Source organism: Notechis scutatus, chromosome 10 (genome assembly GCF_049901735.1).
Source record: "Notechis scutatus isolate UNSWTSFEM ecotype Mainland chromosome 10, rNotScu1.2, whole genome shotgun sequence".
Lineage (NCBI taxonomy): Eukaryota > Metazoa > Chordata > Lepidosauria > Squamata > Elapidae > Notechis > Notechis scutatus.
This window is the reverse complement of record NC_142018.1, coordinates 8756202-8783353: the sequence shown is the minus strand read 5'-3', so window position 1 is coordinate 8783353 and position 27152 is coordinate 8756202. Positions and strand designations below refer to the sequence as shown.

Genomic DNA, 27152 nt, shown 5'->3' with positions numbered 1-27152 from the left:
TGCCAGTTCAAATGGGCATAAAGATTTATTGCAAGCTTAAACTCTCTACAAAAATCTGAACTACTAACAGCCAAAGGAAATTGGTGGTAGATAAAGATAGAAGGAATTCAAGGTGGGCTGGACTTAGATCTCTTGTGGGTGCAAGGGGACTGATGACTGATGACAAATTTGACCTCTCTCTCTAGCTCCATCAGGTCATTTCCTACATCAAGAGCCATAGTGGCGCAGTGGTTAGAATGGAGAATTACAGGCTAGTTCTGTCGATTGCCAGCAGTTCCTGACCAGCTCAATGTTCAATGTTTTTGAGGTGGGTAAAATGAGGACCTAGATTGTTGAGGGCAATATGCTGACTCTGTAAACTGCTTAGAGGAGGCTGTAAAGCACAGTGAAGCTGTACATAAGTCTAAATGCTATTGCAATTGCAATAACAATAACCCACTCAAAGAAGGGGACATCAGCCAAGACCCTTTCACCATCAGAGAAAGAACAACCGTAAAAACTACTTTCTCCATCTTTGCTGAAATACTTTGGCTTTGTAAGACTACGAAGAGCTCTACGTGATTTGTGCACATATTTGTATTTGCCATGTGAATTCCCTCTCCCACTTGTGATATTATATTACTCCTATCATTGGCTGTCATCAGACTTCTCCAACTTAGTTCCTTCAGACGTCTTTGACCTACCTTTCCAGGATCCCACTCTTGGGTCTTGGTTTGAAGCTGTAAAAGCTCATAGGTTGTGTCCACAGCGTCCATCTCTGGCTTTGGGAACCCAGGAAGCACATTGTGAAGCTGAAATCCAAACAGTTCAAGCCAACTTCCGATATCTATCAAAGAAACCCAGAACGGTTCAATTGGTATAAACACCTGTATAAAAGCAAAGAATTTCTGAACATTAAACAAGTGTCTTCTTCGATTAAGATCTATAAGAAACCTGGATGTACTGGAAACACTGTGGTGAAACAAACTTTCCCAAATATTAAAAAGTCCCTAAATATTTTCTATCTGGGAAAGGGAAGTAAGAAAAAGATTAACAAAATCTGACTAGAAATGTTTGGAAGAGTGGGCAGTAGCTATGAGACTTGTGAGGAAGCATGAACAAATTCCACTTTATTGTAAAGTTACATTAGCAGAATGTTTCAAGTCTGAAGTATGTTTCTCCCCCCCACTGTCAGGATTCCAGTGATTGCCCTAATTAAATCATAACCTCGAGCCAAGCTTCGAAAGAATCCAGATGATTTATTAGGAGCAATATGTCTGGCATTAGCCTGTATGAAGCCAACTCTGGCATACGTAATTTACAATTACCTCTGACCCTGTTTCCCACCCACCTCCGTGTATCATAAATCAGATTCTCCAATGAAACACGTTCATAGGCTGGGTGTCATCAACCACATTCTCCAATTAAGGATTTTCGTGGGCAGAAGATTCGGTAGCTTAGGTACAATCTTTGTGAGATAAATGTGGCATGTACTTCTGGTTTTAAACTGCCGCCCTACTCCTTCAGATTTCTTGCCTCCCCCTCTTGTTAAGGCAACTCTAAAACAGGCATAGGAATGCTTTATGAGTTGACACTCACCGTTACAGTCAAAAAAACTAAGGAAGGTCCATTCTGAGATGTTTTCCACATCCTATTCCTGCTGTGGGCTCATCCGCCTCTTATCTGTTCCCCTGCCTGCTGCTTTTCACCTTGTCTCCCACGGCTATTCCCCCGCACCATAACTGCAGCTCTCCACTGTCATAAGTGTCATGACCTAAGTATGGAATGTGTCTTGCATTGTACAATTTCTTCTTTTCCTTGCCTCTTTAAATTATGTAACTTCTTTTCCTTGCCTCTTTGAATTATGTAACGTTGATAAAATATTTAAAAGGTATAGCAGGACATCATGACTATTTAAACTTTTAAGAAAGTGCAGGTACATTTGTTATCCGCTTCCTTCTTCACCTCTTCTTTCTTTGGGATCATGACTTCTAAATAATTAGCCCGGTGGCTCTGAGTGTTATGCTGTGCTTTTATTAATTCTGCAGGAGGCTTTTAGCAGAAAAGAAAGGGAGAAGATTGCGCCTCAGTTTGAAAACAGCAGTGCTATGTACATTTCAGCTCCTTCATAAGAGGAAAGGAAGTAGCAGAATTTCTCAATGATCGTAAAAATCTTCAACAGACAATTTAACTCCCCCTGTCTTGATCAGCACTAACTGAAATTAATAAGATCTGCAGGTAGGGTCTCCAATCTTGGCCATTTTAAGACTTGTGGACTTCAAATCCTAGAATTCCATGCCTGTGGCTAGGGAATTCTGGGAGTTGAAGTCCACAAGTCTTCAAAGTGCCAAGATCGGACTCTCCTGATCTACAATCAGATAATATGCAAACTGTATGCAAACTGATGAAACTGTAAGCAAATTTGTTCTTTTTCGCCTCATTCTCTCCATAGGATTTTTGCCTCTCTCCAGAGCCAGAAAACAAGTATCTTACACCCTGCACTTAGGCAGAAAAAATCAAAGGTATAGCTATAGAATAGGTGGTACTTGGCTCAACAGTAGTAACTGTGAGAGGGATTTAGATGTCCTAGTGCAGGGGTGTCCAACCTTGGCAACTTTAAGACTTGTGGACTTCAACTCCCAGAATTCCTCAGCCAGCAAAGCTGGCTGAGGAATTCTGGGAGTTGAAGTCCACAAGTCTTAAAGTTGCCAAGGTTGGACACCCCTGTCCTAGTGGATCACCACTTAAATATGAGCCAGCAGTGTGCTGCAACTGCCAAAGATGCCAATGCAATCATAGGTTGAACCAATGGAAGGGTAGTGTCAAAAAAGGACCAGAAGTGATTGTACCATTTTATATCATGCTGGTGAGACCACAGTTGGAATACTGCCTCCAATTTTGGTCACCACGATAAAGATGTTGAGACCTGGAAAGAGCCTCTCTAGGCTCCAGATAACTATTACTCAATAAATTGACCCTTTCCAAATTATGTATATATTTTAACATAGATATATCTCACAGGACTTCAGGTGAGAATGCCAAATATCCCAGAAACCTCATGAGATTTCAGGGTTTTTAAGTCTATTTTATAGACATATGTATTTGCTGATATGTTTTAAGAACCAATGAATATTTGTAGATACAGATTAACAGAGTTGGAAGGGACCTGGTAGGTCATCTAGTCCAGCGGTCGCCAACCGGTGGGCCGCGAGAAAATTTTGGTGGGCCACAGAGAAATCTCACCCCTAGAGCACCCCCCCACCCAGCAATTAATCCAGGCTGTGCAGAAACACAAGGCTGCGTCACCCACATGGCCTGTGAGAACCCTCCCTGCCCACTCACTAAATTGCTATTTTTCCTTTTTCCGACCATCATCTGTGCCGGGAGATTTAGATTAGCTAGGAAGCAGAAAATGTTTGGATTTCTTGCTTTCTAGCTAGTCTTTAGATCTTTGGCTCTGCTTTTTAGCACCGCCGAACCTCCCTTGCAAGCAAATTCAGTGCAGACTCACGGCAAGCAAATTTGAGAGACTGAGCTAGCTGATGGCAGATAGATAGATCGTTGAATGATTCTGTGAGCAACTCAATCTGCCTGCTTTGCCTGGTTTTGGGTAAAAGATGCTCTTTTTTTAAAAAAAATTCAGTATTTACACACATGGTGTGTTGTGAGTTAATTTTGTGAGTTTGCTTGCAAGCAAATTTTATGTGACAGACTGAGCTAGTCGATGGCAGATAGATAGATTTCTCAATGAATCTGTGATTCTGTGAGCAACTCAATATGCCTGCCTGCTTTGCCTGCTTTTGGGTAAAAGTTGCTCTTTTTTAATAAAAAAATCAATATTTATGTAAATATTTATAATATTTACATACAAGCCATGCCCAGCCAGCCACATGACCACCAAGCCACACCCACAAATTAGGTCATGCCCACAGAACCAGTTAGTGGTCCCTGGGATCTAAAATTATGAGTTTGGTGGTCCCTGAGGTCCAAAAGGTTGGCGACCCTTCATCTAGTCCAACTCCCTGCCCAAGCAGGAGACCTTGCACTATTTCTGATAGATGGCTGTCCAATCTCTTCTTGAAAGCTTCCAGTGATGAAGCTCCAGCAATTTCTGAGGGCAAGCTGTTCTCACTGTCAGAAATTTCTCCTTATTTCTATTCTTTCTGCAGGCAACATTGCCTCCTATCCAACCATTCCTCTGGCTTTGACTCTTCCTCCTGCCTCCCAAGGTCCTTCTCACAGCTTAATTAACAGATTTAACAGAGTTGGAAGGGACCTTGGAGTTCTTCTAGTCCAAATCCCCACCCAAGCAGGTGACCATACACCATTTCTGACAGAAGGCAGTCCAGTCTCTTTTTGAAAGCTTCCAGTGATGAAGCTCACACAATTTCCGAAGGCAACTTTTGTTCCATTGGTTGTTTGCTCTCACTGTCAGAAAATTTCTCCTTATTTCTAGGTTGAATCTCCTTGATCAGTTTCCATCCATTATTCCTTGTCTGGCCTTTGAGTGCATTGGAAAATAGCTTGACCCCCCTCCTCTCTGTGGCGGCCCCTCAAATATTGGAGCACTGCTATCATGTCTCCCCTGGTCCTTCTCTTCACTAGACTAACCAAGCCCAGTTGATGCAATCATTCATCGTACGTTTTAGCCTTCGATCCCCTAATCATCCTGGTTGCCCTTCTCTGCACTCTTTCTGGTGCAACGTAGCTCAGGGTTAAATATTTGTAGCTCAGGGTTGAACTGTGGGCTCTCTGAGTATGACAATTTCCAAGCAGATGTTAGCACTGATGATATTATTTAGTTGGCCAATGAAACTGAATAAATTTGAGCATGCAACATTCTTCCAGTTTAACCCAATGCATATGACTATCATATGAGAATAGAATGGATAAATGATTTGTTCTCCTGAGAGTAAAAAGTGAAATACACATGAAACTAAAAGTTTCAGAGGAGATCCATTAGCTCAGTGTACAGAAATCCCAACGGTGTTTTTTTCAAGAGACAAGTGGACTGTCTGGTTTTTCTTTGAAGATGTTTCACTTCTCATCCAACAAGGTTCTTGGATGCTTGAGACTCTCCATAGGGTCTACAGAAATCTACAGTGATGCTGACTAATCTCAGTTTAACCAAATGAATAGCCAGAAAGTTAAGATGTCTCTTACCTGTAGTATATTTAGCCACATCTTGTATTTGGCCAGCCGGATAATTATTTTCAAATGCATACAGATTAAATGGTTTGGGGACATTCTTTAGTTCTTCCCAGATGCGATGGTTTGGGCTTGTCCAACGTCCAGCAATGACATCATAATCTCTTTGCCCCAAGTGCACCAACTTAGTCAAAGAATTATATAGCCCTCCATGAAAGCCTATAATGACTTCAAAATCTGGGTTGGTGTCCTGATAGATCTCACCGTAAGGCGTGTAAAGGATTTCTTTGATCACTTGCCCTCGGCTGCTGAAGACAGCTAAGGGTGTCCCTGTATTGTCGCAGGCCACATAATACTCTTCGCCACTGCTTAACTCCATAGCGATCAAGTTACCTTGGAGATCATAATAAAGGGATGTGATTTCTGAACTACTGTGATTGTACAAGTGAGTAATTCTGACCGGATTGGAGAGATCTGCGTAGAAGAACTGTAAGTGTTGACCTAGATTTGACTTGCTGGCCACTCGTCGTCCTAAACCATCATAGCAAAACCAGACTGTCCAACCAGAAACCCTATTGTAAGCTTTGCTCAGGAAGCCATTGGAGCTGTACTCAAAAATGTCATTCCCTCTTTGTTTAAGGAAGCCGTCTTCATCCACCTTGTACTGAAGGTCTCCTAGCCTTGTGATGCGGTCTCGAAGGTCATACCTCAAAGGAGTGAGCCGTGCACTGTTCCCATGGCTGAGTAAGTTGATATTTCCATTGAGGTCATAGCTGTAGCGCCATTGGGTTTTATCGTTCACAGAGACAGTCTGAAGTTGTCCATCAGCATCGTATTCATAAAAGTACCTGGTTATGTTAGCGTTTACTCCTACTCGGATGTCACATATCACCATACGTCCCATGTTGTCATACTGAATAGTCATCCAGTAGGCTATGAATTTCAGAATTTCATACTGCACTTCTATCACTTGGCCGTTGGCGCTGAAAATTTTGGTATGCTTCATCATGGTGGTGGTGATGACTTGATTTAAGTCATAATTGATGACGCTGAATTTCCCAAATTGTTCTGTTTTCCCAGACACATCTACGTAGCGGTAGAGATCGATAGGGAGTGGCGTTTCATTGATCATTGCTTGCATGCTGGTTACCCGAAAGTTGTTGTAGCTGTAATCAAACCTGGCATTCACGAGACCTTCTTCACTAAATCTGAATATCTGTCGGCCAATTAGTGGTCCTATAGATAAAAGGCAAAATGGGTAGTTAAGAAGAGAAAGCTGCCCAAGGATGCTGGGGGAGACACATGAAATTAGGTAACCAACAAGTTAGCAACCAGGGCAATCCATTAGGAGAAAAAGGGTCTCAACAATTATCATAAAGATGTATCTTTATTATGCCTAATTAAAAAACTCACACAATTGTGAGGAAACTTCCAAGTTTTTCAGACCATGTAAAAGTTGTTCGTTTTGTGGAGAGTGGGCACCCTTGTCTGGTTAGGACACTATAGATTTTGGAATAATTACTTAGAATTTAATTATTAACTATAGTTAAGAGTTAATATATATTACATATATTATTGGAAGCATTTCTTAGTGGCACTATATGAAATGATAGTGCCATGCAAGAGGCAATACTAGCGTACTCTATCTAACAGACTATCATAATCTTCATCTACTTTTTCCTTTTTAAAGGTATTTTATCTTTAAAATTATACAGTTTAAATCGAATCTTACCCAAACAAACCTATACCAAATTTTATGGGTGCCATTATTGCGTAACTTATAGGTTTGTGAGATAGCAGGATATACATTGCAACAGATACCCTAAACCACTTTCTAAACATACATAATGCCAGTCATATTTTTTAATTCTGGAGTTTTAATTTTGAAATACTTGGACTGTGCTATAATACAAATTAAAAACACACATCTTTTTAAACTACTTACATACATCTAATTTTGCTTCAATATAATTTTCCAATCCTATTCCATTACAAAATAAAATTCATTAGGTGGTTCTCCAAAGATCTGGCAAATCAGAAGACATCAGGGACTATATGCACCAGAGACTATCATTATGTTATTTGTTTATGTAGTCAGTCTAACAAATAAAAAGTTTAATGAATTAACTACATCCTTCTGGAATTCAGAACAGATTTATCCAAAAGGTTTTTTTAAGTGATGCTTTAAAAATAGTGTCTCTGTATAAAAGAATAGTTGAACCTCAGGATAGCAGGTCTTCGTGGGAATGGTGAATTGTTGCCAAGAACAGGTGAAACCCAGGAACCTGACCTTAACCCACCTGTTTGCCTGTATCTGATGGTGCAAATAAATCCATCATGTATCAAGTGTATGGTTTTAATAACGCCAGACGATTCTTCATAAGTAAAGGAGACCTGTGTGGTATCGTAAAGGATCTCAGAGAGCTTGGACTGTGGTGTATATTGGTAAAGGACTCGGCGTCCCGTTCCTGGATAGAAAGATTGCAAGAGGCGGCCATCTCTGGAAAAGTCCTGGACGAAGGAGGCACTGCTGTCTGGCGGAGAGTAAAGGTTTCGATAGTAGCCCACCGAGAGCATGGTTTGGAAACTGTGCCGGACCATGCTTGGCATGGTGACAGACAGCAGGTAATCCGACTGGTCATGTTCGAAGATGTAGCGGCGCTGGCTATGCAGAAGAAGCATCACAGACTGAAAGGGAAAAAAATAAATCCAAAACATTAGGAAATGAGCCTTTCCAGGGACCCTAGTGGGATACATAAATCAGGTGTCAGGATTCCGGCAGTTGCCCCCCCATTTAAATCATGAGTTTCGAGCCAAACTTCCAAAACTTAAAAAGGATTTATTGGGAGTTAACATGTCCGGCACTGCCTGGGTGTAGCTGACTCTGAGATGCATCATTCATTGTCACCCTTGACCCTGGTTTTCCCTCCACCCCCTGGGTGTATCGTAATTCATATTCTCCAATGGGACACATCCATAGCCAAGAGTCATTAATCATGTTCTCCAATTAGATATTTGCCTGGCAGAAACTTTAGTCACCTAGTTACTATCTTTGAAAAAAACATTTATGAAATGCACTTTTGATTTCCAAGCTGCTGCACTGCTCTTTCAAACCCCTTTCCCCCCCTCCCTTTCTGTTGGCAACTCTAAAAAGACCATAGAAATATGTTGTGAGTTGACATCAGGATACCCACACTGCAAGAACCATTTCAGCCAGGGGATTTGCTTCAAGAGGGCACACAAATGTATTTTTTACACAGGGTAGAGAGGGTAAGGAACTAGACTGAAGTAAGACATTTCATCGAATATATCAAGAGATCTCAGGATAATTGTACTCCCAGAAGAATGTGGGGAAACATCATACTGGAGATTACAGTATATTGATGGCTTATTTATAGGTTGGATATAGTTGAGAGTATCTTTTTTTCTAAGAATTGCTTCAACTGTAAATAATGCATCCATATATCCCAGTCTAGTTCTTCCAAATGTGGTGGAACCGTAGTTTTAAACATACTTGTCTCACATATGCTTTTTCAAAAGGCAACTGCCCTTTGTTTTTCCTTGAAGACCTTTCGCGTCTCATCCAAGAACTGAAGAAGCGAAACGTCTTCAAGGAAAAAGAATGTTCAGTTGCCTTTAGAAAAAGCATCTTTGGGACAACTATGACCTGGATGACTGAAAATTTCCATAAACATTTAAACATACTTGTTTTGTAGGCTCATGGAAATCCTAACTGGCAAAGGGTCTTTTCCCATCACCTGGTACCTGATCATTTTAAATAAAGATGTTGACAATTAAACCTTCTCTACTCTCTGCCTTTCAATAATCCTTTCATTAGTACTTACAAAAGGAGAGAACAACCCCACCATTTGACTTAATCAACACACAAAAATGATCTCATTCCATTCTCACTCCTCCACAGTTACCGCATTTAATAACCTTTTCTAGATAGGTGTAGCTCCATATTTTTCCATCAGCCCACGTTCTGGAGATAATCTTCCCACTTGGATCATACTCCATTTTTTCAGTCCAGGATCCTCTCTGGATGTATGTTACTAATCCAGAATGGGAGTAAGTGATGTTTACTTCATTGTATTTATTGATGGGCGACCAAAGAATCGGGCGGCCTGCCTGATCATAGAGGATCCGAAGGGTGAATTTGCGATGGTCATCGTAGATCTTCCCTGTTCTTGTTAAATGGTCAAAATCAATGGACAACAAGTTCCTGTTGTGAGCCTAAAGAACACAAGAGGAACAGCGTGGTAAATGAGCAGTTCTGCTAGGTGAGCAAAACGTTTGTAGTTTACAACAGCTCTTATTGCTTTACTGTAAGTATTCCAGCATTGTTCTGACAATATTTCAAGTTTGGGACATTTCTGATAGGATCAGAACAGATTTGCAACACTTGCAGTCCATTTAGAACTTGGAACAGCTATTCCAATCTCACAAAAGGACTCTTTGACCTGGAAACATTGCAAATTGGAAACTTTATAATGAAAAGTACAGTATACATTATAGTAGACTGGATTTATAGATTACAGACATGTGATTTGTTTGCTTTTCTCTGAAAATGACATGTGAACCTAGTCTCTGGGATACATCAACAATGACTGATGGTTTAGCAAGCTTGCTCCACAAACTATGGACTTGCTCACAGTTGCTATAGGCACCTCACATCCTGGACATACTGTTTCAACTTCTCCCCTCAGGATGCCTTTATAGGGCATTACATGCCAAACTAGACACAGGGACAGTTTTTAGCCCCTCATGCCATCATTCTGCTAAACACCTAATTCTCAATACTGTCTTATGTCTAAGCATATTTACCCATGTTGTATCACTGCATTATTACTATTATTACTATTATTATTACTATTATTATTACTATTATTATTACTATTATTATTACTATTATTATTATTATTATTATTATTATTATTATTATTATTATTATTATTATTATTATTATTATTATTATTATTATGCTTCTTACCTTCTTTACTATTCCCTCTTATTGGTATGATGGTGATGATGATGATTACTCTGTTGCTTGCATGTACACTGAGAGCTTCTGCACTGGAAATAAATTCTTCCTGTGTCTAATAACAGCCAAATAAAGTATTCCGTTCCATTCCACTCCACTCTAAACTGGTCAAATTAAACTTGGTTCCAAATGATGGATGAATCCAAATCTTCTCTCAGACTCTACCTGACAACCTCAGTAAAAGAAATGAGTGGAATGGAATAAGACAAATCAAGCTTGATTCCTAGTGACTTCATGGAGATGTCCTTGTAATTTTGTTGAAGTGATTTGCTATTATCTTCTTCCAGGATGGTAGGTTTTCTGTTTCTTCCTCTTCCTTTTCTTCTCCTCAATCTGTCTTAAAGCTGTAAGGTTTCCGTATGCCTCCCAAACAACTACTAATCAGGTCTGATCCCTCTTAGCATTCTCAAGCCCAGGTTGCTGTCCATCTGCTGTGGGAGCTTGGAGGAAGCCCTGGGATATTCTGTTCTCTCATTTTCCATCAGATTTGACAGATCTATAATGATTACCCTGTTTTGTAGGCCATTTGTTTTAGATCATTAGTTGGAATGCACCCTGTTAATCAAGACCTCCCCAAGGAGTAGTTCTGTCAAATTGAAAACAGATTTCCTAAAGCGTTCTTCACCCTGGAAGTTTATTGACGTCTTTGCTTTTAAACCCAGGTCTGTTAATTAAAGAGTGGGGGGAAGATGTATTGACTCACCTGCCACAGGGATCTCTTAATACTCTGGTTGGGTAAAAGCCATAAAGGCCAACCTGATACAATGACAGCGGATCTCTCTGTGTAAATGCAGGACTGGAGAGGCCAAAGTGGCTTTGGATATGGACTCCTAAGACAGCCCAAGTCCCATCTTGAAGGAGAGGGGAGTTGTTTATTGGCCTGAAATAAAGTCTGAACCATGGCCAAACGCCAGAATTTCCTTCCACAGTATGCAACATGCTCTTCTCTGCCCCTTATCCACTCCTTAAATTTCATGGCTTTCTTTGTGTCAGACCCCATAGATCCCTATCGGGGTGCTGTCATTCTGGGAGCGGGGGAGGGGGCCTGGGTGGGATTCAAATTTTTTTACTACTGGTTCTGTAGGTGTGGCTTGGTGGGCGTAGTGTGGCTTGGTGGGCGCGGCAGGAGAAGGTTACTGCAAAATCCCCATTCCCTCCCCACCCCACTAACCTACTTTCCAGCTCCGTTCTCCTGTGCAGGGCAACCAAAGGAGACCCAGCCAATCAGCTGTCACTCAATGGGAGGCAGGTAAGAGATTGGGGGTGGGGCAAGTCAGAGGTGGTATTGGCCAGTTCTCTGAACTACTCAAAATTTCCGCTACCGGTTCTCCAGAACTGGTCGGAGCCTGCTGAATAGCACCTCTGGTTTATAACTTTTCCCCTGATGCCTATGTATCCTGTCACTTTGATTTACCTTCTTGGGCATGTAAGGGGAGCGGGCCGTCTGGTTTGCCTCAGTTCTGGTGCCTTCAGCAAGAGACGCCTGGGAACGACTCCTTACCTATATCACCTTGTCAACCTGCGGTTCTCAAAACAACTTTGCACCTGTGGATTGGCTTACTCAACATCGGGCTGAAGGGAAGGGTTTCTAACTGCTTTATCCTAACTGAATTGCGTGGGGGAACTTCCAATCTTGCTTCTTTTGTCCTGCAATCCCTTTCTTTCAATTAAAGGCTCCTTTTGAAATGTTAGTGGTTTCAGGAGTTTTACTTTCTTGAATGGAGACGAAAGGCAGACCCTTACACTTTCTCTGCCCAGATGTTCAGGGAGAGTTCTTATCCATCCCTCTTTAGCAAAAGGGCAGGGTTGGGTCTTCTCAGGAAGCCTGGTGATGAGAACTGAACTTCAGGCAGCCTTCTAGCTGTGCTTATCATAAATAGCTTGGTTCGTCTTGCTCTTCTGTTTGTTTTCAAGGAAAACATGGAGATTGGAAATACCATTGGAAATACAGAGACTAAAAGGCTTGTAATTAAGGCCTTGAGCAATGTAAAACACAACAACAACGCACTTCTCATCTTCGGAGTCCAACCTACCCAATTGCCTTAAAATAGCTGATAATGAAAATAATCTGTAGCACCCACAATAGGTCACCATTGGCAAAAATAATCACAAATATGACCGAGGGACTCTGTGTGTGTGTGTGTGTGTGTGTGTATGCGTGTGTGTTTGTACAGCAGTAGTAACTACAAGAGTCATGGTGGTGCAGTGATTAGAATGCAGTATTGCAGGATAATTCTGCCAACTGCCTGAAGTTCAATTCTCACTGGCTCAAGGCTGGTTCCGCCTTCCATTCTTCCGAGGTAGGTAAAATGAGGATCCAGCTGGTTGGTGGGGGCAATAGGCTGACTCTGTAAATTGCTTAGAAAGGGCTATATAAAGTGGTATATAAGTCAAAGTGCTATTGCTGATATACTGCAGTCAGTCAGGATCCTTTCCTGAGTCAGTAGATGTGAGTCATGGTGGTGCAATGGTTACAATGCAGTACTGCAGGCTACTTTTGCTGACTGCCGACTGCCGACTGCCTGCAGTTCAATTTTCACCAGCTCAAGGTTGACACAGCCTTCCATCCTTCTGAGGTCGGTAAAATGAGAACTCAGATTGTTGGGGGCAACATGCTGACTCTGTAAACCACTTAGGGCTGTAAAGCACTGTGAAGTAGCATATAAATCTAAGTGTTATTGCTAATATATTGGATGGGGTCAGTTGTAATTTGAATAGCAATCAGTTATTAAGGACAGTATTGGCAGAGAGTTTGTTATTTTATTATGCTTTCTTTTAAACTAAAAAAACCCACCTCTTTATGTTCTACATTATAGCACAGGTTTTAATTTAATTTTTTTGAATGTCACACCTCCTGTTATGCATGCTGTATTTCTTTTCCTCGCTATTATTTTTCTTTTGATGTTACGTCGTGCTGTTCCAATCCATGGTCACAGCAATAACTTTATTTCTTATTAGCTTAGCCATTTTTAAACGTATTCTAGCTGGATACTCCCTCCTTCATTTTGTAAAAAGTCAAGTCTTCTCCAAGGCAACCATTTTGTAAGAGTGCTTATAATTCATTGTCAAAATTTCTAATGTGTCCAAACCCTCCCCTCAACAATAGTTTTATAAGAACATCACCTGTTGCTTTGAAATGTGTGTGTGTCTCTTAAAGTCAGTTTTTGACTTCTGGAAACTGCTTGTACCAGTCCCTGCAGATCTCAGCAAGATTTTTTAAAAAGTGGTTTGCCATTGCATCATTCTGGGGCTGAGAGAGAATGACTGGTCCCAAATAACCCAGCTAGCTTTCTGCCTCTGGCGGGACTGTTTTTAGCCTGGTACCTTAACCAATACCATCAAAATTGGCTCTCACTTTGAAAGAGACACAAAGCCAAAATTGACAATGCAAACAGAAACGCACTGGAAGATTTGCAGGATGAGCCAGAAATGTAGTCTCTTCAGTGGGAAAACTTACCCGTAACCTTCTTTCAAAAGTGGAAATATTGCCTTTCGTTTGTTCCTTCCTTTGCCTCCACTCGATAAGGTTGGAGTTATGCTCCCCAGGTAAGGAGATATTACATTTTCCTAAGGTGGGGTTGACCACACCAGCTAGGATGTGTGTCTCAGCATTCAGCATCAGCTCCATTCCACTGGCAAATGTGACTCGGAGGGACCCATCTGGACTGACCCGATATATATTCTGAATATTGTCTGTCATCACACAAAACAAGAGGAGAAAGAGCTCAGCTATTCATTTTGATGAGTTAAACATTGTGTGCGTGAAGTCTTTATTTATCTAGTCTTGGAATGACATTTGCAGTCTTGGAATGACAACTGGAAAAATCTGGAGGGGGGGGGTTGCGATGATACTGCATTCAAACCCCAATATAGCTTATTCACATTATTCTCTAAATCAAAGTAAACAATTTCCTATACAAATAAAAAATTCCATATCTGTCTGAACAGCGTGTTGTCTGGGCACAGTCAGTTTTAAGTAGAGATACAACATTAATCATCATCATCATAATAATAGATATGCCTATGTTAATCACAAAATAGTAATACAATTAGTTTGTCCATCTTATAAAATTTTCAATACAATTTTTTTTCCTTATCTTTTTAGGTTCTAAACTCTGTTTGTTAGTTAACCATTCGTAAAATAAGTCCCGTGTTGAAAAAATATTCAGTTTCTTCCTTTTCCACTTCCTTTTAAGTGTTAATCTATCAATCTCAGCACATTCTAGTAATTTTTATAACACTTTCATCTGTAGGGGTCTCTTTATTTTTCCATTGTTGTGCAAACACAATTCTTGCTGCCCTTAACACATGTAAAATTAAGTATGTTTTCTCTTTGTTTTACTGATCTGGTAATATACCCAACAAGAATATTTCTAGTTTCAAATCTGTATGTTGCTTTATCATTTTTTCTAACCAAGTATGTATTTCAAAAATGTATCAATAAAATATATACAAAAAAGAAAGAAAGAGAGAAAGAAAGAAAGAAAGAAAGAAAGAGAGAAAGAAAGAAAGAAAGAAAGAAGAAAGAAAGAAAGAAAGAAAGAAAGAAAGAAAGAAAGAAAGAAAGAAAGAAAGAAAGAAAGAAAGAAAGAAAGAAAAGAATTTCTCACAGTAATACTGAAGGAAGATAGCACTGAAAAGGGAAGACTTGCCAGCGCTACTGAAAATATAGTTTGATTACCGAATATAGTATGATTACTTGATTACAGAATGGTGAGTGCAGGATTGCAATCTGTTTTATTAAGGTGTAACACTGACCCACATATAAAAGGAGCAAGGTGTGGACTTCCATATTGCAGATGTTGATCCCACAGACATGGATTCCACTCTACATACCCACACAAAACTTCGTATATAAGCTCAGAAGAACCACAATAGAACCATAATATAGCAGTGCTCTTTATTGTAATGAACACTGAATCTCTTAAAAAAATAGTTTTTTTTTGCAAACATCTGCATTTCTTTTTGCAAACAAGGGATTCTCATTAAGCAATTTTGCTTAGAGTGGGAAGTTGAAAAGGAAACTTATGATCTTAAAGAGGAAATAAATTGTCATCCCCAGTTGTAAAAAATAATCTGTTCTCCAGAATTGCTGCTAAAGTGCAAACATATATTTTTTAGTCCAGGATGGGGAACTGTAACCCTGGAGCAATTGTACCCTGAAGTACAGGAGAAAAGAATTCTGCATCCTTGCTTCAAATATTGCTTTTTTAAAAATTCACAATCTGGCTCATTAAAAGCAGCACCCGAAGGCTTGAAACTTCCACAGGATTTAAAACTCTGGCTCTTGTATAGAATAAATCCATTTGAGAACTTTTGGAAAAACAAAAGCATAGTTATCAATGTTTGGTAAACAGGTTTTTTTTAAACAAAAAACAAAAACAATCTGAGTAGATATAATTAGGCATTGGCTAAGATTTTATACAACAGACTTTTTACCCCGTACCAATTGAGTTTATTAGCATATGGAATTTGTTCTTAATTTTATTATGTGACTAAAATTGACAGAGATGAGCTGAAGTGTGGAATAATTGCTGCAAAACACTTCCTCCCCCCCAAATAAAAGCTTCTAACTATTTTTGTGTCTTCCAGTTTATTGTCTTTCTCTCTATATTATAAGCCCCAGGGAAATATTTGTATTTGAAATGCATTGGGTTGTAATAAAATAATACTTTCTGTAGCATCTGGAAATCTTTCTCTCCCTCTTTGAGGGTGAAACATCCCCCTTCCTCCAAATCTCTGGCTTTTTTGTGTAGCTGAAATAAAAGTTATGCTACTGTCTTCTTAAATGACTAAATGCAGCTATTAGAACACTCTAATAGCTGAAGAGTATCTGGCAGTGATAACTTAAATATGGGTCACAGTAAGTCAAATTTGTCAGTTTTGCAAATTTCCACAAATTATTAAGATTCATCATCAAAACACACAAACAGACACACAAATATTGTTGGCGTTTATAACACTCAAAAATTTATGGAATTACTCTGGTTTCAATCTTTGCTGTATCCTGCTCAGATCTACAAAACTTGGGGAGAGATTATCTGTCCATTTGGAATGAGGCATCATCAATACACAGATGATACCTAATCAGATTTATTTTGTTTATTTACTTGAGTTTTATCCCACCTTTATTACTCTGTAAGAACTCAAGGTGGTGAACATACATAATACTCCTTCCTCTTCTTATTTTCCACACAACAACAAATATAAATTGGCATGTGACTCAGGATGACAAACATTAAAAAAAAAAAAAAAATCAACATCCTTGGGTGGAGTCTGGGCAACTGAATGGAGCTGAGCATTTACTGGCCGGATGCCTTTCCTGTCGCCAATGCAGAGATATATTCTCATCGTGCCCAGAGAAAAAAAATATCTGCCTCTACCTAGGATTGAACTTGTAGCCTCTTCATTGTGAGGTGAGAGCTCCACCTCTAGTCCACTCCACTACTCCAAAAAAAAACAAACACTAAAAATGCAAGCAGGTAATAGAATAAAATATAAAAATGCAATCTACAAAGTAGCCTGCAAAGAGAAGAGTTGGGGAAAACAGTCATTCAGCAGACCCAACCAATGCCTGGATCCAATGCCTTGGATGAGTGGGTGGCATAAACCAATTTATTCTTTCTGAAACAGGCATTCTGGGCCCATCGGGCAATATGACAAAAGTCCTAATCCGTGGTGGGATTCAAATTTTTTTGCTACCGGTTCTGTGGGAGTGGCTTGGTGGGCTTGGCAGGGGAAGGTTACTGCAAAATCCCCCTTCCCTTCCCACCCCACTAACCTGCTTTCCAGCTGCGTTCTCCTGTGCAGGGCAACCAAAGGAGACCCAGCCGATCAGCTGGGACTCAATGGGAGGCAGAGAAGAGATGGGGGCAGGGCCAGTCAGAGGTGGCATTTGCCGGTTCTCCGAACTACTCAGGACTTCCGCTTCCGGTTCTCCAGAACTGGGCAGAACCGGCTGAATACCACCTCTAGTCTTAAAACACCTATCTGGAGGCTCTCAAAGGAAAAACAGGCTCAGATTCAACTAAATATGATGATGGGCGGTTGACATGGAGGGTGTCTAATTCCAGGGTTGCGCCATCTTTGACTCTTGATGAGATTGAGGTCTGCTTTCCCCAGAAAAAAAAGCAGACTCATAATCTAGGGTTCCTTCTGGAAGCAGTTCCTGCTCCAACAGAGGATGGAGATCATGGACAGTAAGACTTTCCATGGCTTCAGCCAGTGGGCCATCTACAACTCTCTTTGAAATCGTATGTGTTGAAGGTCGTCGCCCATGTCATTGTTACCCTGTCAACCCCACGAGATAGACTAGATCAGAAAATGACCTCTGCAGGAAAGCTAATAATACTTTGATTGAGATAGAATCAAATAGCAGAATCTTGTAAGTCTGATGGAGCTATTCTTTCTTTCTTTCTTTCTTTCTTTCTTTCTTTCTTTCTTTCTTTCTTTCTTTCTTTCTTTCTTTCTTTCTTTCTTTCTTTCTTTCTTTCTTCTTTCCTTCCTTCCTTCCTTCCTTCCTTCCTTCCTTCCTTCCTTCCTCCCTCCCTCCCTCCCTCCTTTCTTTTCTCCTCCTCCTCCTCCTCCTCCTCCTCCTCCTCCTCCTCCTCCTCCTCCTCCTCCTCCTGTTTTGGTAACAGTTCTTGCATGTTTCCATCAAGGTTGCCTTCCTTACTATCATCTCTAGCACAAATTATTGTAACTTGCTGTATGTGCTTGAAGAACATTTCAGGTGGTCCAGAAAATGGATCTGGAGGTATGCTTAGCGGTCAGTCAAGATACTCTCTGCTGTAACAGCTGTACTGGTTATAAGTAGGTTTCTGAGGGCAATTTAAGATGTTGGACACTAATTGGAAAAGGGTCAGGATCGGATAATTTAGGAGCTGCTTTTCCACAATAGTTTCTCTCCGTCCTACTCTAAGAAGTAGATTGTACCAGCTAGTTACGAGTCGGAAAGTATGGAACCCCACTGGTGGGTATTCTCTTAAGCAGCTCTTACTTCTTTAGAATAATTGCTCCCTAAGGCTAGGATGCGGAAACATAGCTGATCCAGAAAGCCTTTGGGGATTAATTATAACCAACATTGCTATATTCAAGACATTTAACTTACTACTTTTAGCCTTCATTTAAACTGAGATTTAATTACACGACTGTTCTAATTAATTATTCTAGTGACTTGCATCGGGTTTTACATGTAAATTATGTAACCACCCGGAGTCCTGTGGCAGTCGACAAATCCCATAAATAAATAATAAATAAGCAAATGAATAAAACAAGACAGGCAGGCAGGCATGGAAATTCCCTAGTTTAGGGAACATTTCGCCAAAGTTTATGTGATCTTCGCTTTTATTGGATCTTGGCAGCTTTGTGGGGTCTGACATCGGTAAAGCTTTAGGATCGTGATTTATCACTCATAGCTTTTATGTACACCGAGAGCTTATGCACTGAAGACAAATTCCTTAGGTGTCCAATCACACTTGGCCAATAAAGAATTCTATATTTCATAAGAGAAAATGCAAAGGAATCAACAAACACCAAAGTAGTCACAATTGGAGTGGTGGTTCAAAATGCTCAGCCAAGCATGATCTAAACATGGTTTGTTGAATTACCCCATATTGGCTGGCTTGAACCAAGTTAAAATGTGGTCTCTGGTTTTGGTATCAGGTTAGTTTGTGGAATTCAATGATATTATGTTAAAGCTGAGCGGTGTGATGTTCAATCCTAGGTAGCGGCAGATGTTTCCCTCCTAGGGCGCAAAGAAAAAAAAAACCTGCGAAGTCCGCATGGTGTCAGGAAGGGCATCCAGCCAGTAAATGCTCAGCTCCATCCAGTTGCCCCGACTCTACCCCAAATTAAGGGATTACAGGGTCATAAAAAGGGAGTTTAATGATATTATAGTGGAGCTGCCCTACAACCGGGGGTGGGCTCAGGGGTGGGATTCTACCAGTTCGCACCTATTCGCTAGAACCGGTTGTTAACATTTTAAGCAGTTCGGAGAACCGGTTGTTAGAAGAAATTACTGGCCTAATCCTGTAAGGAAGGCAGGAAGGAAACATTCTGGTGTTGCTTACAGAAACTGCCTCTCCGTTAACCCTTATTACATTCTTGGCAGGACTAGACTTCCTGTCTCAGGAACTTCTCTGGAGTTGTTTTTCCTTCCTTTGCTGGTTCTTTGCTTGTGTGGAGTGACCATTCAAAGTTACAATAGCACTGAAAAAAGTGACTTATGACCATTTTTCACACTTACGACTGTTGCATCATCCCCACAGTCTTGAGAGGCCAAGCGAGGAGATGCGTGCCTCGATGTGAGTGATATTGAGTTGGCCACACCCAACCAATAACATGACTACCAAGCCATGTCCATCCGGTCACTTGACCACCAAGCCACGCCCATCACCTAAGCCACACCCACAGAACTGGTTGTTAAAAAATTCGAATCCCACCCCTGGGTGGGCTGCTGGGGATTCTCAGGGGTTCGGGAGAGCCCCTAGCTATGATTCTGTGCAGTTTTGGAGAACCCTCAAATCCCACTCCTGGCTGGCCCTACTCACCGTGCCCCTCCCCTCCCAGGAGTCCCCACACGGCCAGTTCTGGATGCAGGTAAGTGTAGGAGGCGCGTAGAGGGTTGGGGAGGGTGAAAAACGTCCTCTTGGAAGTTTGGGAAGGCTGGAAATGGGCCCGTTTCTGGCTTCCAGAGAGCCTCTGGAGCACAGGGAGGCTGTTTTTGCCCTCCCGGAGGCTCGAGGAAAGCCCCCGGAGCCCGGGGAGGGCAAAAACGCCCCCCCCAATGGTGCAGGATGCCAACTAGGCCACGCCCACCATGGCCACGCCCACCCAGCAACCGGGCAGAGAACCCATTGCTAAAATTTTTGAAGCCCACCCCTGCCTACAACCTTCCTCTAGGTCAGTGATGGCTAACCTATGACACACGTGTCACTCGTGACACGTCGAGGCACTTTGACTGACACACCTGTTGGTGTGGGGAAAACCTGCACATTTAGAGGCTGCCTGTGCTCTGCTCCAATCCCTGCTCCCTGCTTGTTGCGTGGAGGCGTGGTGTCACCGCTGCCGCAAGAACTTTGCAGCAGAGAACCAGTTTTAACCGCCATAAACTGAGGTTTGTCAGTTTCATTACCTCAGGAACGCTACAGGAGGAAAGGAGATCCATGAGGTTCACAGCCCTGTAAGGTGGCCTTCCGATCCCCACATCCTGCACCTGCAGCCCTGAGACCAGGGAGACGAGTTTCACAGCCCCGTGTGATCACCCCAGCCCAGTCCGTCATAAACCAAATTATTGATATTTCTTGAAGTGACACACGACCCGAGGAAGGCTACACTTTTTCCCGATTTTCGACATACCAAGCTGAAAAGGTTAGCCATCACTGCTCTAGGTTCTAATACTGTTCATAAATTTATTATTCTTTCTCTTGTTTTGTTTATCGGGGACAAATACTAGGCTGATGGACTGCATAGAAATGTCTCCTGTTTTAGAAGTGGTGTCATCACAGTTAGTTTCCAAAGAGGCCAGTTTTAGTGATACACAACTTGGTTCAGTCTTTCGCACTGGAGAGAATAATTATGTTGATTGTTTAAAGGAAAAAAAAACACACACACTTCTGATCTCAAGGCTTCTTATAGTTGTCATCTTATTATTCTGAACTTGCTTGATCAGATCTTTTGAGTAACCTGTAGGAGCCAATATAATGAGCTACCTTGTTTTGGTGCAGGGCTTTGAAAAATATATTCAGAAGAATGTTAAAACTATGAGATCAAACACGGAAAAAAACAACAACTATAGGATTCCTACCTTGTTTTAAAGTATAAATAGTTGAGGTAGCTGAAAAGTTAGTTGCTGTAATCACATTTTCCTTATTTGAAGCGTCAATTTCTATTCTCATCAGTTTTTCAACATCGCTATGGAAACTGCTAACTTCCCCAGTAGGGAAAGTTGCATTGGTTAAATGACCATCGGAATCATACCTAGGAAAATAAAAAAAGCACAGATAAATGGTATATACAATGCAGTGCACTGAAAAAGAAAGAGGAAGGAAGGAAGGAAGGAAGGAAGGAAGGAAGGAAGGAAGGAAGGAAGGAAGGAAGGAAGGAAGGAAGGAAGGAAGGAAGGAAAAATAGAAGGGAAGGAAGAGGAATAGAAAGAGGGAGATGTACCCATATCAAATCAACATTTTATTATGTTCATCAACAGATGAATCTATATATATATAAAAGCGAAATACCATTCATGCATCATCACAAAATTTCCAGAACTGTAAAAGCCTACAAACTTGAAATTTGGTATGTATGTTCCTCTTGGCTTCTAGGTGCTCACTAAGAAAGGATTTTTCAAAATGACCATCAGAGCATTAGTATTTCCTATATTATTATTATTAACACGCTCTGATGCTAAGGAGTTCTACTCCCCCTCCCCACCTGGAAAGAAATCTGTTCCAAATGCAAAACACAAGCAGAGGAGAGGAGTTTCAGTTTCAGTTTCAGAGCAGCAACCAGCTTTAGTACAGAACAGTTGAGCTAAGCCATGCCCAGGCTCCTTGCTGTCTCCTTGCTCACACGGCAAATACTGTTTCAGTTTCCAAACAGCCCTCAACTGTTCACACACCGACAGGGCACTAGCCAGATAAATACTTGATGGATGCTGGTAGGCAGACGCAGGTTCCCCCCACCCCCTTATTTTCCTCTCCCAAAACTAAGCCTGACTACATAGTTTCGTAGCGAAGTACGGGTATAGAGTTAGTAGAGATATAAACAGACAGACACAGACATAGACACAGGGAGAGATAAGATCCTGCTATGAATCCGTATTTGTTCTCTTTCTGAGAGGCATCCAGTAATAATTTCGCTGAAAAGCAACCCATTCTTTCCCTAGCTATCAAGTGAGTCTGGACTGGCTAGCCCAGAGTAAACTCATAGCATTTAGACTTACATGCTGTTTTCAGCTACCTGCAATCATAAAAACCTTTGACTTTCCAAAAAGGCATTACAAGCTGTTTTGGGATCCTGTTTTGGCTAAAGAGCTGGGTCGAAATGTACCCTCCTACTTAGAATAGCTAATCTTTACAATGATTAAAAAGTCACTTTTCATTCCCAGGGCAAAATTTTTCCCTGTGGAAGCTTTTCACAACCGGTGCGGCCAACTGCAGAACAAATACTTTTGGGGAAACAAGGTTGTTATTGTTTGTTTTTTTAGCTCCAGTCTGCTCCCTAGCATCACAGCTTAATTTTATATTTCTTTATAGGCAGAGAGACCTAAAGAAAGCTTTCGCCATTTTTTTTCTTTTTTAGATGCGTGCAAGACAAGGTAGTAGACAGAGGTGGCCTTCAAAAATTGAGCAACTGGTTCTCTGCCCAGTTGGTGGGTGGACGTGGTCATGGTGGGCGTGGCCTAGTCAGCCTCCTGCACCATGGGGAGGGGGGGAGGGGCGTTTTTGCCCTCCCCAGGCTCTGGAGGTTTTCCTCGAGCCTCCGGGAGGGGTGAAGACGGCTTCCCCAGGCTCTGGAGGCCTTCTGGAGGCCAGAAAGGGGCCTGATTTTGGCTTTCTGGAACTTCAGGGAGGCCCGTTTTTCGCCCTCCCTGGGCTCCAGAGGCTTTCCTTGAGCCTCCAGGAGGATGAAAATGGCCTCCCCAGGCTCTGGAGGCTGGAAATGGGCCTGATTTTGAGTTTCTGGAACTTCCAGAAGGCCCATTTTTCGCCCTCCTTGGGCTCCAGAGGCTTTCCTCAAGCTTCCGGAAGGGCAAAAATGACTTCCCCAGACTCCAGAGGCCAAAAACAGATCCATTTCTGACTTTCTGGAGCCTCTGGAAGGCCCGTTTTTCACCTTCCCCGAGCTTCCACGCGGGCCCTGTACTTACCTGGGATCCAAAATAGGCTGCATGGGGGCTCCTGGGAGGGGTGGGGCCATCCACGGTTGGGATTTGCCAGTTCGCCGAACTGGCCATAAAATGGCCATAAAATGAGCTACGGGTTTGCCCGAACTGGGGTGAACCGGTATCAGCCTACCCCTGCCAATAGACCGACTTGTAATCACGATGATGTTAGATGCCATAGCTTTGCTTTGCAACACAGGTATTCCTCGACTTACAACAGTTCATTTAGTGACCCTCTTTGCTTTTGAGAAATGTGTGCCACGCTGTTTGGCTCAAGACATTTTTTCATCCCTGGCATCTCTATTCATAAATAAGACCACTGAGTTCAAGGGGACAATTAAAAAGTATAGAGAACTGTACTTTTAACATTTTTTTTTTTTAAAAAAGAGCCCCTTTCTCACTGTGGGCCAATTCATTTGATGTAGATTTATCACACCCTTGTTGCAACTTTCAAGATTTTATTGGCACTTCTGATGCTTCGTTTTATAAGCCACCTTGCTTAACTCACCAGGAAGAAGGCAATTACGTACATAAAAAGTAATTCAAAAATAATGATGGTGAATTTATGGACAGCTGCAGAAGTAACGGCGTAGCAAACCTTGGGATTTGGATGGAACCTAAGAGATGCCACAAGAGGTCACTCTGTACTAAGAAAAAGAGAATAAAAAAAAGAAAACCTGAGCTACTGGAGCTGATGAAAAGACATTCGACTCCCTGAAATGTTTAAAGTTTCCTATCTTGAATGGCTCAGGTTTCAAAATGCTACGAGAAACATATTGAGGGTTTTAGACAATGCCCCAGATGCGGGAGTCTCCAGGTTTATGAATTGCAGCGTTGCAGACCTACACATCAAGGGTGTGCTGCTGGCATGGTTTATGTCTTCTAGCTAAGGCTTCACAGCACTGATGAAAAGGGATGACAGCTCTTCTGTGCCTCCTAATGGGAAATCCAGCTGTCCCATTTCCAGCTGTTCAGGTTTTTCTCCCCGCCCTCTCCTATTTCGTTGGTTTAAAGCCAAGCTGCCAAAGCTGCTTTTCCCCCCCACTGGGGATTCAAGCATTTGCTGATCTACCAGGAGCTGATCGGAACATCTGATATCTTGATAACAAGGCCAGATGATAACTGAGGCAATTCTCTGCAATTCCCTTCCCAATTCTGCACTCATTTCTCCATGAAAACATGACTCCTTTTGAGCCAGAGGCTGTCAAAGCTGTGCCGTTGAGTATTTAGAGGCTTTTGGGGTTTTTCTTTTGGCTGACTGTTCTCCATCCCATTTGGCCTCAGGGATGATCTCAACGGAGGAATCACATGGAGAAATGACCGTCTTTGCTTTCGAGAAAAGTGTGCAAGATTGTTTGGCTTAAGGGATGTTTCATCCCTGGCTTATTTGGAAATGCACTGCAAGAACAGTTAGGGATAGGGTTTGTTTTTGCAGAAGAGTTGGAGTGTTTGAACTGGTGTGATAGATTCTGGGCAGCTGCAAGGCTGAAGGCACCCATTTCACTTCTTAAAACCCACCTCCACCCAAATCCATTAGAAGGGGAAAAACATTTGGTCCCTGTTTCACCTGGGAAGGTTTTGGGAAACCACATGGAATCTCCAGGACACTTTTTGTACCATCGGTTTCCAAGGATGATTTTGGAGGTCTGTGTGAATCCCTTGAGCATCTTGACGACAAGAGAACCAACTGGTTATATCCGTGTATCTGCCATTTTCCAAAGGAAGAAAGGGTGGGTGGGTTTGGCTTTGATACATTTAATTCTTTTCCTCTCTATGTAGCCTAAGTATCCTATTTCTTACACTGTCTTTTGTATAACCTTTTACATGATTTATAACTGTTGCCTGGCGCCCCAGATGCCTGGAGAATTCTCACCTGGGGAGAAGCAAGGGGAGAAGGGGCCATGTGGATTGCAGCACCGGAAGGTACCTTCTAGGAACCTTTCCTTATCTGCTTTCTCAAAGACGCTGGTAAAATAACATCTTCACACCTGTGGCTTGGTGGAATCCACATCGGACTGTTGGGAGGGGTTTCAAATTCCCTTTATCCTAGTTGCATGCCCTGAAGGACTTCAGATCCTGCTTTGAATTTTGACTTGCTTTTACCTCTCTTCAATAAGATTCCTTTTGAAGTTTTCAAGAGTCTATACTTATTTTTTTGAAGAGGGGAGAGACTGGTCCTTTATACAACTAGTAGCGGCAGAAGGTTAGAATCTTGTTGGAAAATAGCAATAGCCCCTTGACTTGTATACCGCTTCACAGTGCTTTACAGCCCTCTCTAAGTGGTTTACAAAGTCAGCATATGGCCAACAATCGAATAAGAAATAAAGTTATTGCTGCGACCATGGATTGGAACAGTACGATGTAACATCAAAAGAAATATAATAGCGAGGAAAAGAAATGCAGCATGCTTAACAGGAGGTGTGACATTCAAAGAAATTAAATAAAACTAAAACCAGTGCTATAATTTAGGGCATAAAGAGTTTTTTTAGTTTAAAAGAGAGCACAGCAAAATAACAAACTGTCTGCTAATACAGGTAGTCCTTGCTTAATAACAGATCACCATTCAAATTACAACTGACCCCCTCCAATATATTAGCAATAGCACTTAGACTTATATACCACTCTCTAGTGCTTTACATCTCTCTCTAAGTAATTTACAGAGTCAGCCTATTGTCCCCAACCATCTGGTTGGCCGTTAGCAGAAGTAGTTTGCAGTATTGCATTTTAACCACTGTGCCACCACGGCTCACGTTTCACTGTCTCAGGAAAAGACCATTACAAGACAGAAAATATCCTGGGATTCAGGGGATGTTTTCTCAGGATGACACACAAAATGAGTAGCCATACTATTATCAAAAAATTACAACCACTGTAGAGCAACCAACATGAGATGTGAAAAGGATAACACTGCCATACATCAGAAACATCTCAGAAACAAGATTATTATAACCACACTTCATCCCTATAACACACAAACTAAAGCCCTCCAAAACATGGTGAGTAAATCAGAGGAGCCCAAGGAAAAAAACCCACCAGGAATCATTTAGAACACATAGTATGAAGACTATTATAAGCACTATTCAAGGGTCTCCAACCTTAGCAACTTTAAGTCTGGAGGACTTCAACTCCCAGAATTCCCCAGCCAGCAAAGCTGGCTGGGGGATTCTGGGAGTTGAAGTCCTCCAGGCTTAAAGTTGTCAAGGTTGGAGACCCCTGCGGACAGAGAGGCAGAAGTTTAGTCTCTGGGTCATCTCTGAATATCAAGTAGCAATTAGAAGACACAGTGAAAATTCCTTAATTTCATAACACACGGACAGACTTCTCCATAGTTTCAACTGGACCATGTTACATCCAAGAAAGCTAGGGAAGGCCTGGAAGATTGGCACTCAGTTCTCTGAGGAATTCTTACTCATCATTCTTTATGAGCTGTGGTGGCACAGTGGTTGGAGTGCGGAACTGCAGGCTGCTTCTGCTGACTGCCGGCTGCCTGCCATTTGGCAGTTCGAAACTCACCAGGCTCAAGGTTGCCTCAGCCTTCCATCCTTTTGAGGTGGGTCAAAGGAGGACCCAGATTGTTGGGGGCGATAGGCTGACTATGCAAATCGCTTAGAGGGCGAGGGAAAGCATTGTGAAACAGTATGTAAGTGTAAGTGCTATTGCTATGGCTACTAGGAGAGATGAAATGATGGAAGGGGTGAAGCTGCGGGAACTTTAGAGGAAAGTGACCATGTCAAGGGGCTCCTGCTTGGGTAGGGGGTTGGACTAGAAGTCTTCCAAGGTCCCTTCCAACTCTGCTATGCAGACAAAACAGCACATAGAGATAAACAACATTTATATGTTACACAAAAGAGACAAGTAAAAAGCTAAGAAGGAAACAACAAAACTAGCACACCAGTTTGCCAACACTCACATAAATGGGGATTAACACAGGATTAACACTAGACAAAAATCAAGCAGTAAACAATACCCTAATCAAGGAACTACCAAGGAGAAAGATCACCCCCACCAACACGGAGAGGACAAGATATTGTAAATAAATAGAGAGCAAACCTGATTCTCGGTAACACTGATGATGTTACCTAGTTGGATAATGAAATG

General features: G+C 41.7%; 2 protein-coding genes across 4 annotated transcripts in view; one reads left to right on the top strand and one right to left on the bottom strand.

The window, feature by feature from the left end:
* TENM1 (teneurin transmembrane protein 1) overlaps positions 1 to 27152 on the bottom strand; it is a 441878-nt gene that overhangs the window by 10725 nt on the left and 404001 nt on the right. For all 3 annotated transcript variants that reach the window (XM_087972076.1, XM_087972078.1, XM_087972077.1), the window contains exons 25-30: positions 20979 to 21151; positions 13629 to 13864; positions 9067 to 9363; positions 7428 to 7815; positions 5143 to 6363; positions 684 to 826 (exon numbers count right to left, since the gene is read on the bottom strand). In XM_087972076.1, coding sequence (XP_087828202.1) covers positions 684 to 826; positions 5143 to 6363; positions 7428 to 7815; positions 9067 to 9363; positions 13629 to 13864; positions 20979 to 21151 — 2458 coding nt within the window. The remainder of the gene's footprint in view (positions 1 to 683; positions 827 to 5142; positions 6364 to 7427; positions 7816 to 9066; positions 9364 to 13628; positions 13865 to 20978; positions 21152 to 27152) is intronic.
* Positions 1 to 27152, top strand: part of CYSLTR1 (cysteinyl leukotriene receptor 1) — a 650975-nt gene that overhangs the window by 223328 nt on the left and 400495 nt on the right. The gene's annotated exons all lie outside the window — the stretch shown is intronic.